General features: G+C 43.8%; 1 protein-coding gene across 1 annotated transcript; it reads left to right on the top strand.

The window, feature by feature from the left end:
• Positions 1-9,562: 9,562 nt before the first annotated feature.
• On the top strand, positions 9,563-13,477 carry LOC141989782 (histone H2B 8-like). Its single transcript, XM_074956697.1, has 2 exons — positions 9,563-9,593; positions 13,086-13,477. The coding sequence occupies exons 1-2, from the start codon at positions 9,563-9,565 to the stop codon at positions 13,475-13,477; spliced, it is 423 nt and encodes a 140-aa protein (XP_074812798.1).
• The last annotated feature ends 810 nt before the right edge of the window (positions 13,478-14,287 follow it).

Genomic DNA, 14,287 nt, shown 5'->3' with positions numbered 1-14,287 from the left:
GAGCCTCCTGCATGCCGTGAAACAGTTGTTCGCAATGGGCGGGAGGCATGGGGATGGAGGGGGAGGTGCTGATCGGCAGGGTCTGCTGGGGGGCACTGAGGGGGGCCTGCCTGTGGGTGCTCACCCACCATTTTTTCCCTTATGGGTGCTCCAGCCCCAGAGTACCCATGGAGTAGGTGCCAATGATTCTACCTCCCTTTCCTGTTTTCGAATGGCCATGAGACAAAGGGATCAGACTAAAACCTTCTCTCTTGCTTGACAGATATTTACTTGCACTGGCCCAGTCACGCCTTCCAGACCTGGAGAAGAGCTCTGTGTAGCTCGGCCCTTTCTCTCTCTCAAGAGAAATTGGTCCAGTAAAAGATATTACCTCACCCAGCTTGTCTCTAATGCCTTTAAGGGAAGAGTCTCACGTTGCGGGCAGTATGGAGGGAAAAAAGCACATCAGTCCATTTTTATTTGTCTTTAATCACCACCTTTAAGAGCAGGTCCATAAAAAGCCTTCCCAGCAGCACACTCACTTACAAGCTTGAAACAGCTGTCATTGGCTGATCCCTTGGGGCAAGTCATTGTTACCTAGCAATTACTGGGAGCTACAAGCTTTCAGAGGAACCTGTTCATGAGTTTCACAAACATGTCCTGGGCTTTAGGTCGGAAATATTCTTTGTGCGCTGAATACATTTTTCTATACTTCTTTTGTCAAATGATCTGCCTGAATCTAATTGTCTTTGACCCATGTGAGTGTGAACCAAAGCAGCCTAGTGCAGACACTTTCCTTCAAGCTTCAGGTAAAGCTCTATAAAACAGACAGTATTAACTGCACCTCATTGCACTTTGAACTTGCTGAAAGATGAATTGAATCTTATCTGGAAAAGAAATGTAGCGATTATAATTCTCCGTGCATTGTGCTATTATTTTGGTAAAGAAAAAGGTAGAAGAGTCTTATGCAAATCATATTAAAGAGTTGGAGAAGTAGAATATAGCTTGGTTTTCCGTATCAGCCAATATTTTATTCTATGATAGATTAGTGCAATAATAAGGAACAACAAAATTGCAGGAGTCCTTTCTATTTTAGCAGATAATTCAGCTCTTGTTTGAGGGATGGAACACTGTACAAACAGCCAATTTTTTATAAATAGTAAATAATGTTCTTGCTTTTGAAGCTATCACATTTGCTTCCCCCTCCCCCCTCAGTCTATTGGTGCTATCCCACTGGTCTGTGACTTTTCAGAAACAATTCAGGGGTTTGATCATTTTGGCTACATGCCCACACACATTTACGCACCTCCCTATCTCTTCTTAGGAGCTCAGTCTATTTCCAGCTGGCAGACTTACTGGGATGCAGGTAATTTACATGCATGTGTAAGTGTGTGCAGAGGTGGGTCCTGAGTTAGCCATTTCCTGGAACAAGATTCATGTTATACAGATCCATTAATTTCTATATTGCCACATTAGTAAGTATCCTTTTATCCACTGTTATTGATAGCTGTTTTTTACAGCTTTAATTACTCCCTAATTGCCCATACTCTTGGCTTTATTTTTTTTTGTAATTTGTGAAGATGGATTGTGAAAGGAGTTCAGCATCTCTGGCATTTTAATCATTAAATTTCAGCCCAACCCTCACCTAATAGGGGTGCTTCTTTTCCTGGAAAACAGCTACACTTTTCATTCTGACATTTGTCAAGGACCTCCTGATTTCCTTTAACCCTTTGGGTAACATCAACTCAGTTCTCTTTTTCTGCCTGAATATTTTCCCTTCAAACCAAACTTGCACTTTTCAGCCTCAAAGTTATATCGGTACTACTCATCTGTAGGACAGTAGCACCTAGACCTCATTTTGCTGAGTGTGCAGTGCCCAGCATGAGGCCATCCCTGCCCCAGAGAGCTTACTTACCAAGACAGGCAAAAGATGGGAGAAAGGATGGGGAACAGAGAGAGATTCAGTGGTTTATACAAAGCTACATAGTGAGTTTGTGGGTATAACAGAGCTGGGAATTTTACCTAGATCTCCTGGGTCCCAGTCATGGCTATTGTATGTTCTATGATATTTATGGGGCATCTTAGAGCCAATGATGATCAAGCTCTTTACATACATTACTTAATAGAGCCTCACATCAACCCATATTTAATGGGGACCACATCCTGAAAGAAATCTTTCCCAAATCCCCTCTTCTGGCCTTCAAACAGCCCCCCCCACCCCAACCTCACCAAAATCATCATCAAAAGCAAGTATTCCACAGACCCAGACATGCCAACTCAAAGCAGTGCCAGACCCTGCCAGAACAACTGATGCAAAACCTGCAGACATATCTCTACTGCTTCAATGATCAATAACCCACACAAGAAACCTGTCAAGATCCAGGGCTCCTACATATGCTTATCACAACATACGGTATACCTCTTCCAGAGCATCAAATGCCCCAGTAACAGCCATGCAAGTGAAACCAGACAATCATTGCGTTCTCAAGTGAACTCACAGGAAAGTGACAAGTCAAAAATACCCTACCACCCTTGTCACAAAATCATCACTCCACATTAGACCCCTTCATCCTCAAAGGAAACCATCACAACCCCTTCGAAAAGATGGGCATAGGGCCCTAAATCCACTGGACACCAAAAACCAAGGTCTCAACAACAATACTGGTTTTATTTCTCATTACAACAATCTGTAACCCGCTAACCCTCCTATGCCCCAAGGCCGCAGAGGTGTTAATTACCTACTTCACTTTAACCACTCTCCTGCAACATCACAATCTGTCCCACCTTATGTTTAGCTGGGAAACTCATTAATTTTTCCCATTTGTGAAGCTTGAAAGTGTGTCTTTTCCACCAGCAGATGTTGGTCCATTAAAAGATATTACCTCACCCACCTTGTCTCTCTAACACCCCTGAGAGGCAGGTATGTGCTTGTAGCAAAGCAACGACTCACTGGCACAGCACCTTCTGCTGATTATCCTGGGAACTAGCTCAATTCCAGCTTGGAGCACCCTCTGCTGGCTCACCTGCCTTTGGCCCCATACCCCTCCTGGACCCCGGTGCCCTTTTACCTTGGGATTCTGCCCCAGCAGTACCCACACACACTGGGTCTCCCCTCCCAGGAGGGCCCCCAACCCTCTACACCCACCTTGCATCAGTGGCTACTGCCAGTCATCATCTAGCCCCCTCTCACTGGGGCAAAGTGCAATCTGCAAAGGCCACTCATCATTGGCAAAGGGGTTGGATCAGCTGCCTCTGCTTAACCCTGGGCTACACCTCTGCAACCCCAGTACCTGCTTTGGCCTTCAACAAGGCCTGCAGCCTGGGGTTTTACCAGACTGGAGCTCCCCAGCACTGCTCCACTTCAAGTGCCTTCCTCTCCCAGGCAGCCAGGTCCTTCTCTCTCCAGAGCTAGAGAGAGACTGACTCAGCTCCTGGCTCACAGCCCTTTTATAGGGCCAGCTGTGGCCTGACTGGGGTGTGGCCCCAGCTGTGGCTGCTTCCCCAATCAGCCTAGCCTTTCACAGGAGTGGGGTAACTGCCCCACTACAGTGCTACTGACAACATTACAGATGGGGAAACTGAGGCACGGAGCAGTTAAAGTAATTTTTCCAGTGTATCAGAATGGCTGCACACAGACAACTGCCGAAGTAGGCATCCCACAGGTAGCTGTGGATACAGTGCTAAATGTTAATTTGTTCTGTGATAGTATTAAATTGAATGCTAGCCAGGATAGTCCCCACTCTCTTCACAGTTATGTTTTACCTTTGATTTGTATAAAGAGCAAAACAGGCTGAAGGATATTTGCTGCACATTTCATTAGAAATTCGTTACAACAAGAAGCCCAGTCATTCCCATGATGCCTTGCTGGGGTGGGGAGTTAACGGAACACAGTTACCTTCTTATTCAAAGGCTAAAGTCAAATATGCTGATCCAGCCTCCTAAAGTTACTTCAGAAATGGAATACGTTTCCCTGATAATTGAAAGAGCTCTTTGAACAAGAAGATCTGTTAGATTGTGTGTGTGTGTGTGTGTGTGTGTGTGTGTGTGTTGTTTCTGGCTAATAGTAATCTTATTGCATTTCAGGTGAGCTAGGGCTGCATGTTAGGAAGGAGGTAGAACATTCCCTGGTTAAAAATGCACATTTTGTGCAAAGGAAAATGTCTTCATGGTTTAGGTACTGAATGAAGACAGGCAATCATTACAAAGGGATTGGTTTAAGTAAATAGATGCTTATAGATTATTTTACTCTTTTTTACATAACCACTGAGATTGTGGAAAGTGAGTAGGAGAAAAGTGATTTGAGCTATTTATCATGTCACACAGAAGCAAAATACAATGACTACACCACCATAGAGAATTGTTAAGGGAGACAAGATTTTTTTCTGCATTTCCTATTTTTCTTAGCTTTAAAGGGACCCTCCTTTTAAAAAATTCTCCTCTTTTCACCATTATGCCACCAATGAAGGGAAAGGAGAAAAGGGGAAAATATGTTAGACAAATTTTTCTTACCCCTGATCTTACTATCACTAAGCGCAGTGCTCACGATATGTTAGTTCCCTTTTGCCCCCTCCATGGTCATCTTTGACAGGATCTGACCTAGAACCAACTAAATCAGCAGATTGGAAATCTGATTTCACTTCTACCACATTCCATTACTAATGACCCTTTAGAACTGGTTTTCCTTGCAACAAGCTCTTTCAGCTGAATGGGATGCATCTGAGTCAAAACTAAACTCTTCCAAAATAAACCCAAATTTAGAGCAGCACGCTACAGATGTAGGAAAGAATCATCAGTGAGTGTGATGATAAGATTAAAGATTTTTCTGTAGAGAATGATAACAGGCCCCACTCCAGCAAGGATTTATGCACGTGAATGTACAAGAGGTCAATGGGACTACTCATGCTTACAATGAAGCATGTACATAAGTGTTAGTGGGATTGGGGCCAAGTGTTCTAATGGCCCAGTGTGCTTGTTCACCTTATTGCAATCATATTTCACCTGGTTTTTACTTCATTGATTGCAACTGGTCCTCCTTTAAACATAGTGAAAGTTTACAAGATACCCTTAAATATCCGCGGCTTTGCAAAACACCTCTAATTGGCATGTTACAGAGATTGTGGAATGGATCGGATCTGGAAATGAAAAGCTAATCTGCAGTTTGTTAAAAATACAATGTCAGTTTTTCCTGATATCTCTGACATAACCTATAACAGATGCAGAATATTATTAGCTTAATCACATGAATTCTCTCTGTGACATTGCACTCTGTATGATTTTATGAAAGTATGCTGATGAGTGTGAATATAATGTAACTAAATATGCTTCATGCAAAAGGTCTCTTGTAAGGTATCATTACAAAGCTTATAATCTACTGAGTGTGGTCATCCTATTTGTATAAATGTATCACTCTTGTATCTGAAACTAGAAATATGAAATATAACTCTGAGGTCCTATTGTAGTTATGCAAAGTGTGGCCCGTTAATGGTGGTTTGGAATCTTGATGGCTCCAGGACAATTACCTGTAGATGTCTCTGTTTTACTTGTAAGTCTTCCTGTAGACCTGTGGGCTGGCAAGTGGGTAATGAAGTCTTACAGTGACATGTGATCATGTCACCTGAACTGGAATCCATCTTTAACCTGGTGCTTTTCCATTGAGAAGGAGGGGTGGGAACCCAGAGAGGGACAAAGGATTCCAGCTGTATGCAAAAGATATATAAGTGGATGGAACAGAACAAAGGAGGGAGCCATTATGAGAAATCCCCTAGCTAACGCCTGCAAATCAATTCAAGTTCAGCAGTTTCTCGCTGGAGTCTGTTTTTGAAGTTTTTCTGTTGCAAAATTGCAAACTAGATACCATTAACTCAGGCTTGAATAGAGACTGGGAGTGGCTGGGTCATTACACTAATTGAATCTATTTCCCCATGTTAAGCATCCTCACACCCCTTGGTAACTGTCTGAAATGGGCCATCTTGATTATCACTACAAAAGTTTTTTCTCCTGCTGATAATAGCTCATCTTAATTAATTAGTCTCTTAGAGTTGGTCTGGCAACTTCCGCCTTTTCATATTTTCTGTATGTATATATATCCTCTTACTATATGTTCCATTCTATGCATCTGATGAAGTGGGCTGTAGCCCATGAAAACTTATGCTCAAATTAATTTGTTAGTCTCTAAGGTGCCACAAGTACTCCTGTTCTTTTTGTGGATACAGACTAACACGGCTGCTACTCTGAAACCTAGCTGTATTCAGTTTTATTACTGTATTAGGCTTAGATTTGCGTGTTTTATTTTATTTTACTTGGTAATTCACTTTGTTCTGTCTGTTACTACTTGGAACCACTTAAATCCTACTTTCTGTATTTAATAAAATCACTTATTAATTAACCTAGAGTATGTATTAATACCTGGAGGGGGGCAAATAGCTGTGTATATCTCTCTATCAATGTTATAGAGGGTGAACAATTTATGAGTTTACCCCATATAAGCTTTATACAGGGTAAAACGGATTTATTTGGGGTTTGGACCCCATTGGGAGTTGGACATTTGAGTGTTAAAGACAGGAACACTTCTTAAGTTGCTTTCAGCTAAGTCTGCAGCTTTGGGGCACATGGTTCAGACCCTGGGTCTGTGCTGAAGCAGACTGACGTGTCTGGCTCAGCAAGACAGGGTGCTGGAGTCCCAAGCTGGCAGGGAAAGCAGGGGCAGAAGTAGTCTTGGCACATCAGTTGGCAGGCCCAAGGGGTTTTCTGTGATCCAACTGGTCACATTCTCCTCTGGCTTTCTGGACTTTAGGACTATTACACACCAAACTTCATTTAACTGAAGATAAATTGTGTGTATACAGATGTATATTCAATGCGATAATGCAATGATAATGATTGTCTCACCTTAATGACAAAAAACAGAACTAACTTCTTCTAGGAGAGGAACTACATACAAATGGTAAAATTCCTGATGCAGTTGTACATCAATGCCTCATGACACTTTATCTTACTATAACACATTTTTTTAGGTTTTATTTTTTTTAATTGATGGCACGCATTGTGTTTATGACAAATGCTAGCTAAGAGGTGTGCAATATTCTTTTTACAGTTGCCTGGGCTTGATTCTGATTGCTCTTGCCTGTGTAACTCAATAGACTTCAGTGAGATTACTCCTGATTTACCACTGTAGTTGAGATCAGAATCAGGCCCAGTTGTCTCTACGGTGCTAATTTTTGCGGCTTTTTTTTCTCGCAGGAGTTGATACAGTTTTTCATGTGTGATATGTTCATTATTAGTCAATTCCTGCATTTTGGAAGAATGCATGCTTGTAACTATTTCTAAAGCTTAATAAGAACAAATTAACCCCCCCCCCCCAGCCCCCAATCCTTTCTTGTAACCATTAAATGAGACTGAATCAGAGATGGGATAAGCCAGTGAAAATACTGGGGCATTTCTTCCTGGTATTAATAAGGATCTCATATATTACGTCTGTGTGCGTGTAATTTTAAACTAATGTATAATTAGCTCCCATGGCTTAGATCATGTTTTGACTAGTAGAGTCAAACTAAACACATTTCTCGTTTCTCCCTATGGATTCTCTGGCTTCCCAGATTTAAAGACTCCTCCACTGTTTGTCAGCAGAAGTCCATGCTAGAAGTATATTGATGCTTTGGACCCCATTCAGTGTTTGAAAAGAGTTTACCCCCTGAGTAGCAGGCTTGTATTGCTGACATGAAATGGGTCTAATTGGGTCTTTGCATTTTTTCCTTCATAAATTTGGAAATATGTGTCAGCACTACAGGCATGCTGGCTGGTCTACGGAGCAATAAAGCTCAAAGGGTTCTTTCACAAAGCTTCACAATCTACTTAATTTAGATTTGTTTTTTTGTCTTCCAATTGGACAATGGTGCATGAGGCATGACTTTAAAAGCACTCATTTAATTAGTAGCTTTTTCATGATGTCCTATATTGTGGGGTCATGGCAAGTGCATAATATACTTTAGTGAGGACCAGAGATAGCAGAAGGCATACTAAATGACAAGATATTCTTTCCTTTCTTAAACCATAGGGATTGTTATATCAGAACAAACCAGTGGACCATTTAATCTGGCATCCTGTCTCTGGGTCATGAATGCTGGATGACTCAGAGGAGAGCATAAAGCTCCCATAATGCACCTAGTTCTGCATCACTATACTATGGGGGAAAGTTCTTGATCCCAACCAGTGATCAGCATACATCCTAAAATTTGGGGCACTGTAGCCCTTACAGTGTTTGTTCTAATTAATGTAACTGCAAAGGCTCTTTCATCTAATAATTTTTAAAACAACCATTTAATCACAATATTGTTCTGCAGCAGTGAGTTCCACAGGTAAATTACACATTGTGTTAACTATAATTGTTCACGTCATACTGCAGTTCAAAATGTAGAAGATGATGTGAGATCCTGATAGGGGCCTGGATTGTGCCTGCTAGATCCATTCACAAAGACGACCCCCTGTGAGCTGCTTCTACAGCATCTGCCCCTGTCCCAAATGCTGAGGTAGGGCACATAACTTTTATCCCCCTACCACTCAAAGCGAATAAGCCTGACAGCACAGTGCTATGGCAGGGGCTGAGGCACGGGGTCCTGGAGCCAGTGTCAATGGACCTAGCCCCCGCAGAGATCCCAAGATTCATGAGTTCTGCATATTGAGCTATCCGTCTGTTCCCACTGAGGGTGGGGACAGATTTCACATACACCCCCTACCTTCCCAGCCCCCCACCCCCAACAGATCACTTTGGGCAAAAAATTAATGTTTTTGACAGGAGGGGCTGCTCCAGATCGGGGTTTTCCACGGGCATCGCTGCTTACAGAGTTTTTTTTACAGTGCAACCATGTAAATGCTGGGCAAGAGGCCCTGGTAGAAGAGGAACATTTAATTGTATAGCTCCTGCAATGGCTAGATGGTTTATCCAGAACTACTGCATTGTGTCTTGAGCATGGTTATAAATCCATGCTGCCTAGCAAGAGGAGAAACGGTGAACTGACTGGACCACTTTGTGTCAGACCAATCGAATGGATAAATCAATACAAATTAAATCAGGGGTCAAGATATATTTTTTGTATGCAGGCATGCAGTTGACAAAACACTTCACACCCAGCCCTTCACTTGCTTAGCCTGGCTTTGTTTGTTTGTTTGTTTGAACGGGCCTCTTCCACCGTGGTCTTGAAAAGATGGGGCCCAACCCCTCTCTCCCAGATAGCAACAGCAAAACTCCCAATCATTTCAGTGAGAGCAGGATTGGTTCTGTGCCAGCTAAAGTTGCATTCTAATGAATAAAGGGAGCAGAGAGTGGGTCAATCTCGACAACTGATTTTCTGCAATGAAGAGAGTAAAAATAAACAATGGCCATTCAATCAGCTGGCATGGAAGCTTGGTAATAGCTGCCAGTGGGAAATTCAGGTTAGGGACCAAACTTGGTACTGCTACCTTACTCACTTAAGTAATCCCACTGAAGTCACTGTGCACAGTGAGTAAAGTGAACAGATAGTGGCAATAAACTTGTCGCTCTCTGAGTGCTATTTTGGAAATAACATGCTTAAGCACTGTGGCGCAGATGATGCTGATTACGTCACTTTTCGGGAACCGTAACGGTTGGCTCATGCAGCAGCATTCCTGATGATATCCTTGGAAGAAAGAACAGTTCAGTCAGAGGGAGAGTGCACAACAAGGTCAGCAGGATGGCTGAGACATGCAAAAAAGGCCAGCTCCAGAACAGAACAGCGAAATGCTGTCTCACCAATTGATGGTGAGCCTTGCATTCAGTTGGCTGACCAGCTTTGCAACTGTATGTGCGCACATACTAGGGCGCTGACTCAAGCCCTGCTTACCCTTGCCTATAACACATGGAGTCGCACAGAACGTCAGTCTCGCACTCTTGCTGTTGTTTGCTGGAGATATCCTGGAAATCCATCTGAAGCCTGCAGTGACAAATGCAGCTGGTGAATAGGCTAATAATGAGCCCTCAGTGACAGATTCTATGCAAATCCCTCGCTGATACCTAAAGCAGTTGAGTTGCTCATTCCTCAAAGACTCCTTTGTTGGGAACAAGCAAACAAACAGTTAGTTACATGTGACAGGGCCTGAAAAATATAATATAGCAGGCATCTACTACCAAGAGGCCAATAGGACCCCCCCATTGTCAATGATGGTTAATTTGTGGGTGTCGACAAGCCTAGTGTGAGAAGCCTAGTTCATGCTTTACACACTCAGCTCCTAGGAACGTGACTGTATGGGGATTCCTACTAGGGTGCTGTCCCTAAACAAACAGTTCAGACCTTTTACCAGGATGGATTTGATTTAAATCATGATTTAAATCACTAGTCAGGAAGACTCGATTTAATCATGGTTTTCTATATAAAAGTGCATTCTTGTTGGTTGTTATAACCTTAATACATATTCTTCACAACTCAGAGATGGATGTAGGTTTAATTTTTAGAAGGTACACACTATACATTGTTAAAGTGATTTATTTTGAAAACTTTTCAGATTAGTTTTACAGCAATATCAGAAAATGAATGATTGTTGGTTATTTCATTTTCCCAAAGATAATTGAAGCAGATATTTATGAAGGCATTGGGAGGTGAACTATCTCCAGTTCAACAGGTTAATCATTAATATTTGGAGGATTTTCTTTCCATGCTGTATTAGGAAGAGAACATCACTAGACAGACATTTAAATTGTTTTATTTAACTAAAACAACAACGTTATGTATTCTGGATTTTTTTCTTCAACAGCAAACGTATATTTTAACAAAACAAGCATATGTCCCTCGCTTCTCACATTTATCTCCAGACTTCTTCTCCTTGTCCAGATCTATTCCACCCCCCACCATCTTCAATTCATTGAACTTTCTGAAACTTTGCACTTTTAGAGAGAGGTATGGGGTTGACTCTGTGTACACAAATTTGCAGAGGGACAATAGAGTTGAGGTCTGTTATTTCTCACCTCAATATATAATTTATTTATTTAAAAACATTTTTGCTGTTAACAAGCATGTTACCTCTGGAGACACAAATCCAGTTTGAGAACGGCAAAACTAAGCATCTCTGATGGTATCTTATCTAGACTGAGCACTGAGTCCCATTGGGTAGATTGAAAGATTAACCTAAATAATCTATACAGAAGCCTGTGGAACCCCATAAAATTGGGTCCCTAATCCATGAACTATTGGAACTCATTTACAAAACTTTTCTTAAACATTACATGAATATATTGTCTCATACTATAGAATTAGCATTTATAATCCCTATTCCATGATGAGATATCTTTGAGGTATAATGCATCTATCTTTAGATAGGTTTTTTCCTCAAAAAGCATTTTATCAAAAAAATCCAATCTAAATTAAAAAAATCAGATTTTTTGATTTTTTAAAAAAAATCATTTTTATCCACCCTGCCTTTTACTGATGAAACAGATTGATAGTTGGTGCCCCTTTCGCAACATCTCAGCACAGTTGCCACATCTGTACATTTTCCTCTCCATTCTTTCCTTTTCCCTTCCATTTTGTCTTCATTCTCTCTTTCCCTTCCTACCCCCTATATTTGGGTTCTTTCCTTTATTTTTATTCAGTGACTCTTTTTCTTGATTGTTTTTGGCTCCTTCCCCTTTCCTTGCACTCCAGAAGGTTATGGGCTTTTAGGGTGGAGACATCATCCACAGCGGGGTCAGGACACATGTTTTCACTTGGCTGTGTGTTGTGAGAGCAGAGATACAAGGTTTGGTAGGCAAGCTGCTTCCTGAGCCTGTAGCCCTGGACATGTCAGCTGCTCCTGTGTCCAGCTATATGATTCTTGCTTGTTTCACTGCTGACCACAGAATTCTGAATGACAGCGGTGAAAAAATTGGGTTTTGGTAATTTCACCCAATCGTTACTTGGTAAAGCTACAGGAAACAGCTGATGCTCTGGAGCTGGCTGCAGACTGAGACAGACAGCACTGTATGGGTTCACATTGGAAAACATCAGAGCCCTGTCTACACTATGACTTTCACTGGTGGAGGAGAATCACAGATCAGCTTCTAAAGCAGATGAGACCTTAGAGCAGTGATACCCAGGCTGAGACTTGCAAGCTGCAAGTGGCTTTTTAATATATCTCCTGTGGCTCTTTGCAGCATGATATTGAAACACTGTGTGATTTAATTATTAACCAATCAGGATGCTTTTACTATGTTATTAACCAATTGTAGTTGATAAAATAATAATACTTGGCTATATATATAAACAAACTAAATATTTCCCCTGTTACACTATTTAAATATGAATATATAGTACTATAGAAAATGAAACAATGAATTCACATTACTGTGGCTCTTTTGGGTAATGTTGATCGCTAATTTGGCTCCTGAACCACTGAATATCACTGCCTTAGAGTCTCGTAGCAATGTGCAGAGCTCACATGCAGTGGGCATAACCTCTGGCTAATTGGTTAGATCCATGGGTGACACGTGAGTCCCCCTTTGGGGAAGTTAGCCACGTGGCCCAGCCCCTTGCGCCCAAGGCCCCACCCCTACCCCTGTCCACTGGAGCCCCAAGCACCCTCCCCCCAGGGTTCAATTATTGGCTCTGCCACTGGCCTGTTGGGTGAGCTTGAGCAAGTCACTTTGCCTCTCCGTGCCTCAGTTTCCCCATCTGTAACATGGGGATAATGATACTTGCCTCCTTTGTATAGCACTCTGAGACCTACTCATAAAAAGAGCTATATACAAGCTGGACATAAATATTATACCAGTATAGGGCCATCCACACTAAAAAGGAGGGATGTAACTTTACTGGTATAGTTAAAGCATTACGACTTCTATGTGCAAACAAGCCAAAGCAAAGAGCATTGAGAGCCATGCTCTCTCCTGGGAGGAGGTTGGGTTGGGTTGGGTAGGATAGAAGGCCTTCGCAGAGAATAGCATCCTCAATCTGCTGAAGCTCAGTGAAATAGTTTAAATATGCTTCTAAAGGCTTATGATTAACAACTGTTCGGAACTCCAGCCTTCTCACTCTACGGCTTACTCCATCAGGGAAAGATCCTTCCAGGAGCCACATGGCCTGACGTCTCAACCCATTGCTGGTTCTGTTCTGTGCTGTCAGTAGCAATCGAGATACCTGAGCTGGCGAAATCTGCTCCCGCGCCCAAGAAGGGCTCCAAGAAAGTGGAGACCAAGACCCAGAATAAAGGGGACAAGAAGCGCCGCAAGACCAGGAAGGAGAGTTACTCCATTTATGTCTACAAGGTGCTGAAGCAGGTTCACCCCGACACCGGCATCTCCTCTAAGGCCAGGGGCATCATGAATTCCTTCGTCAATGACATCTTCGAGCACATTGCTGGGGAGGCGTCCCGCCTGGGGCATTATAACAAGTGCTCCACCATCACCTCCCGGGAGATCCAGACCGCCGTGCGCCTGCTGCTGCCCGGGGAGCGGGCCAAACACGCCGTGTCTGAGGGCACCAAGGCTGTGACCAAGTACACCAGCTCCAAGTAACCGCTCTGTGTGCCCCCCCCAAGAGACGTCTCAACCCGCAGCTGAGGGTGTCACCACATTTATTCTGTGGACACAGATATGGCTCTGCAGAACACTGGGGCCCCCATATGCCATAACATGGGAATCCCATTATGGGGGAGTCAGGCTGGGAGCTCCCTGGGGGAAACATGGTAGGGAGTGTCTCAGGCTGTGGGATTCCTATGGGGGTGTCTGGAGGAAATCCCCATAGGCGGGATCTCAGCCTGTGGGATTCCAGGGGTGTCTGGGGTGAATCCCTGTACAGGGGTGTCTCAGGCTGGGGGGTCCCCATGGGCAGGGATCCAGGGGGGTATCTGGGGAGAATCCTCACAGGCAGGGGCTCAGGCTGGGGGTTCCCATGGGGAGAGTCTGGGGGAATTCCAGTGCAGGGGTGTGTGTGTCTGAGGCTTGGGGTCCCTGTGAGGAGAATCACAGTAAGGGGGTCTCAGGCTGAGGATCCCTGTTGGAGAGGTCTGAGGGGAATCCCGTTGGGGGTTCTCAGGTTGGGGGTCTCCCGAGGGGTGTGTGTCTGGGGGAATCCCGGTGGGGGGAATCTCAGGCTGGGGGGTCCCCCTGGGGGGCGTGTCTGGGGGAATCCCGGTGGGGGGGTCTCAGGCTGGGGGGGTCCCCCGGGGGGGCGTGTCTGGGGGAATCCCGGTGCGGGGGCCTCAGGCGGGGGGGTCCCCCTGGGGGGCGTGTCTGGGGGAATCCCGGTGGGGGGGATCTCAGGCTGGGGGGTCCCCCTGGGGGGCGTGTCTGGGGGAATCCCGTTGCGGGGGCCTCAGGCAGGGG

Source organism: Natator depressus, chromosome 6 (assembly GCF_965152275.1).
Source record: "Natator depressus isolate rNatDep1 chromosome 6, rNatDep2.hap1, whole genome shotgun sequence".
Taxonomy (NCBI): Eukaryota; Metazoa; Chordata; order Testudines; family Cheloniidae; genus Natator; species Natator depressus.
Note: the sequence above shows the minus strand (reverse complement) of the source record. Positions and strands in the feature narration are given on the sequence as shown.

Bases quoted from the DNA above. Each gene is read 5' to 3' on its own strand.
- LOC141989782 (XM_074956697.1), top strand. From the start codon at position 9,563: ATGATGCTGATTACGTCACTTTTCGGGAACC. The intron at 9,594-13,085 runs GTAACGGTTGGC...CTGTGCTGTCAG, and splicing joins TACGTCACTTTTCGGGAACC to TAGCAATCGAGATACCTGAG.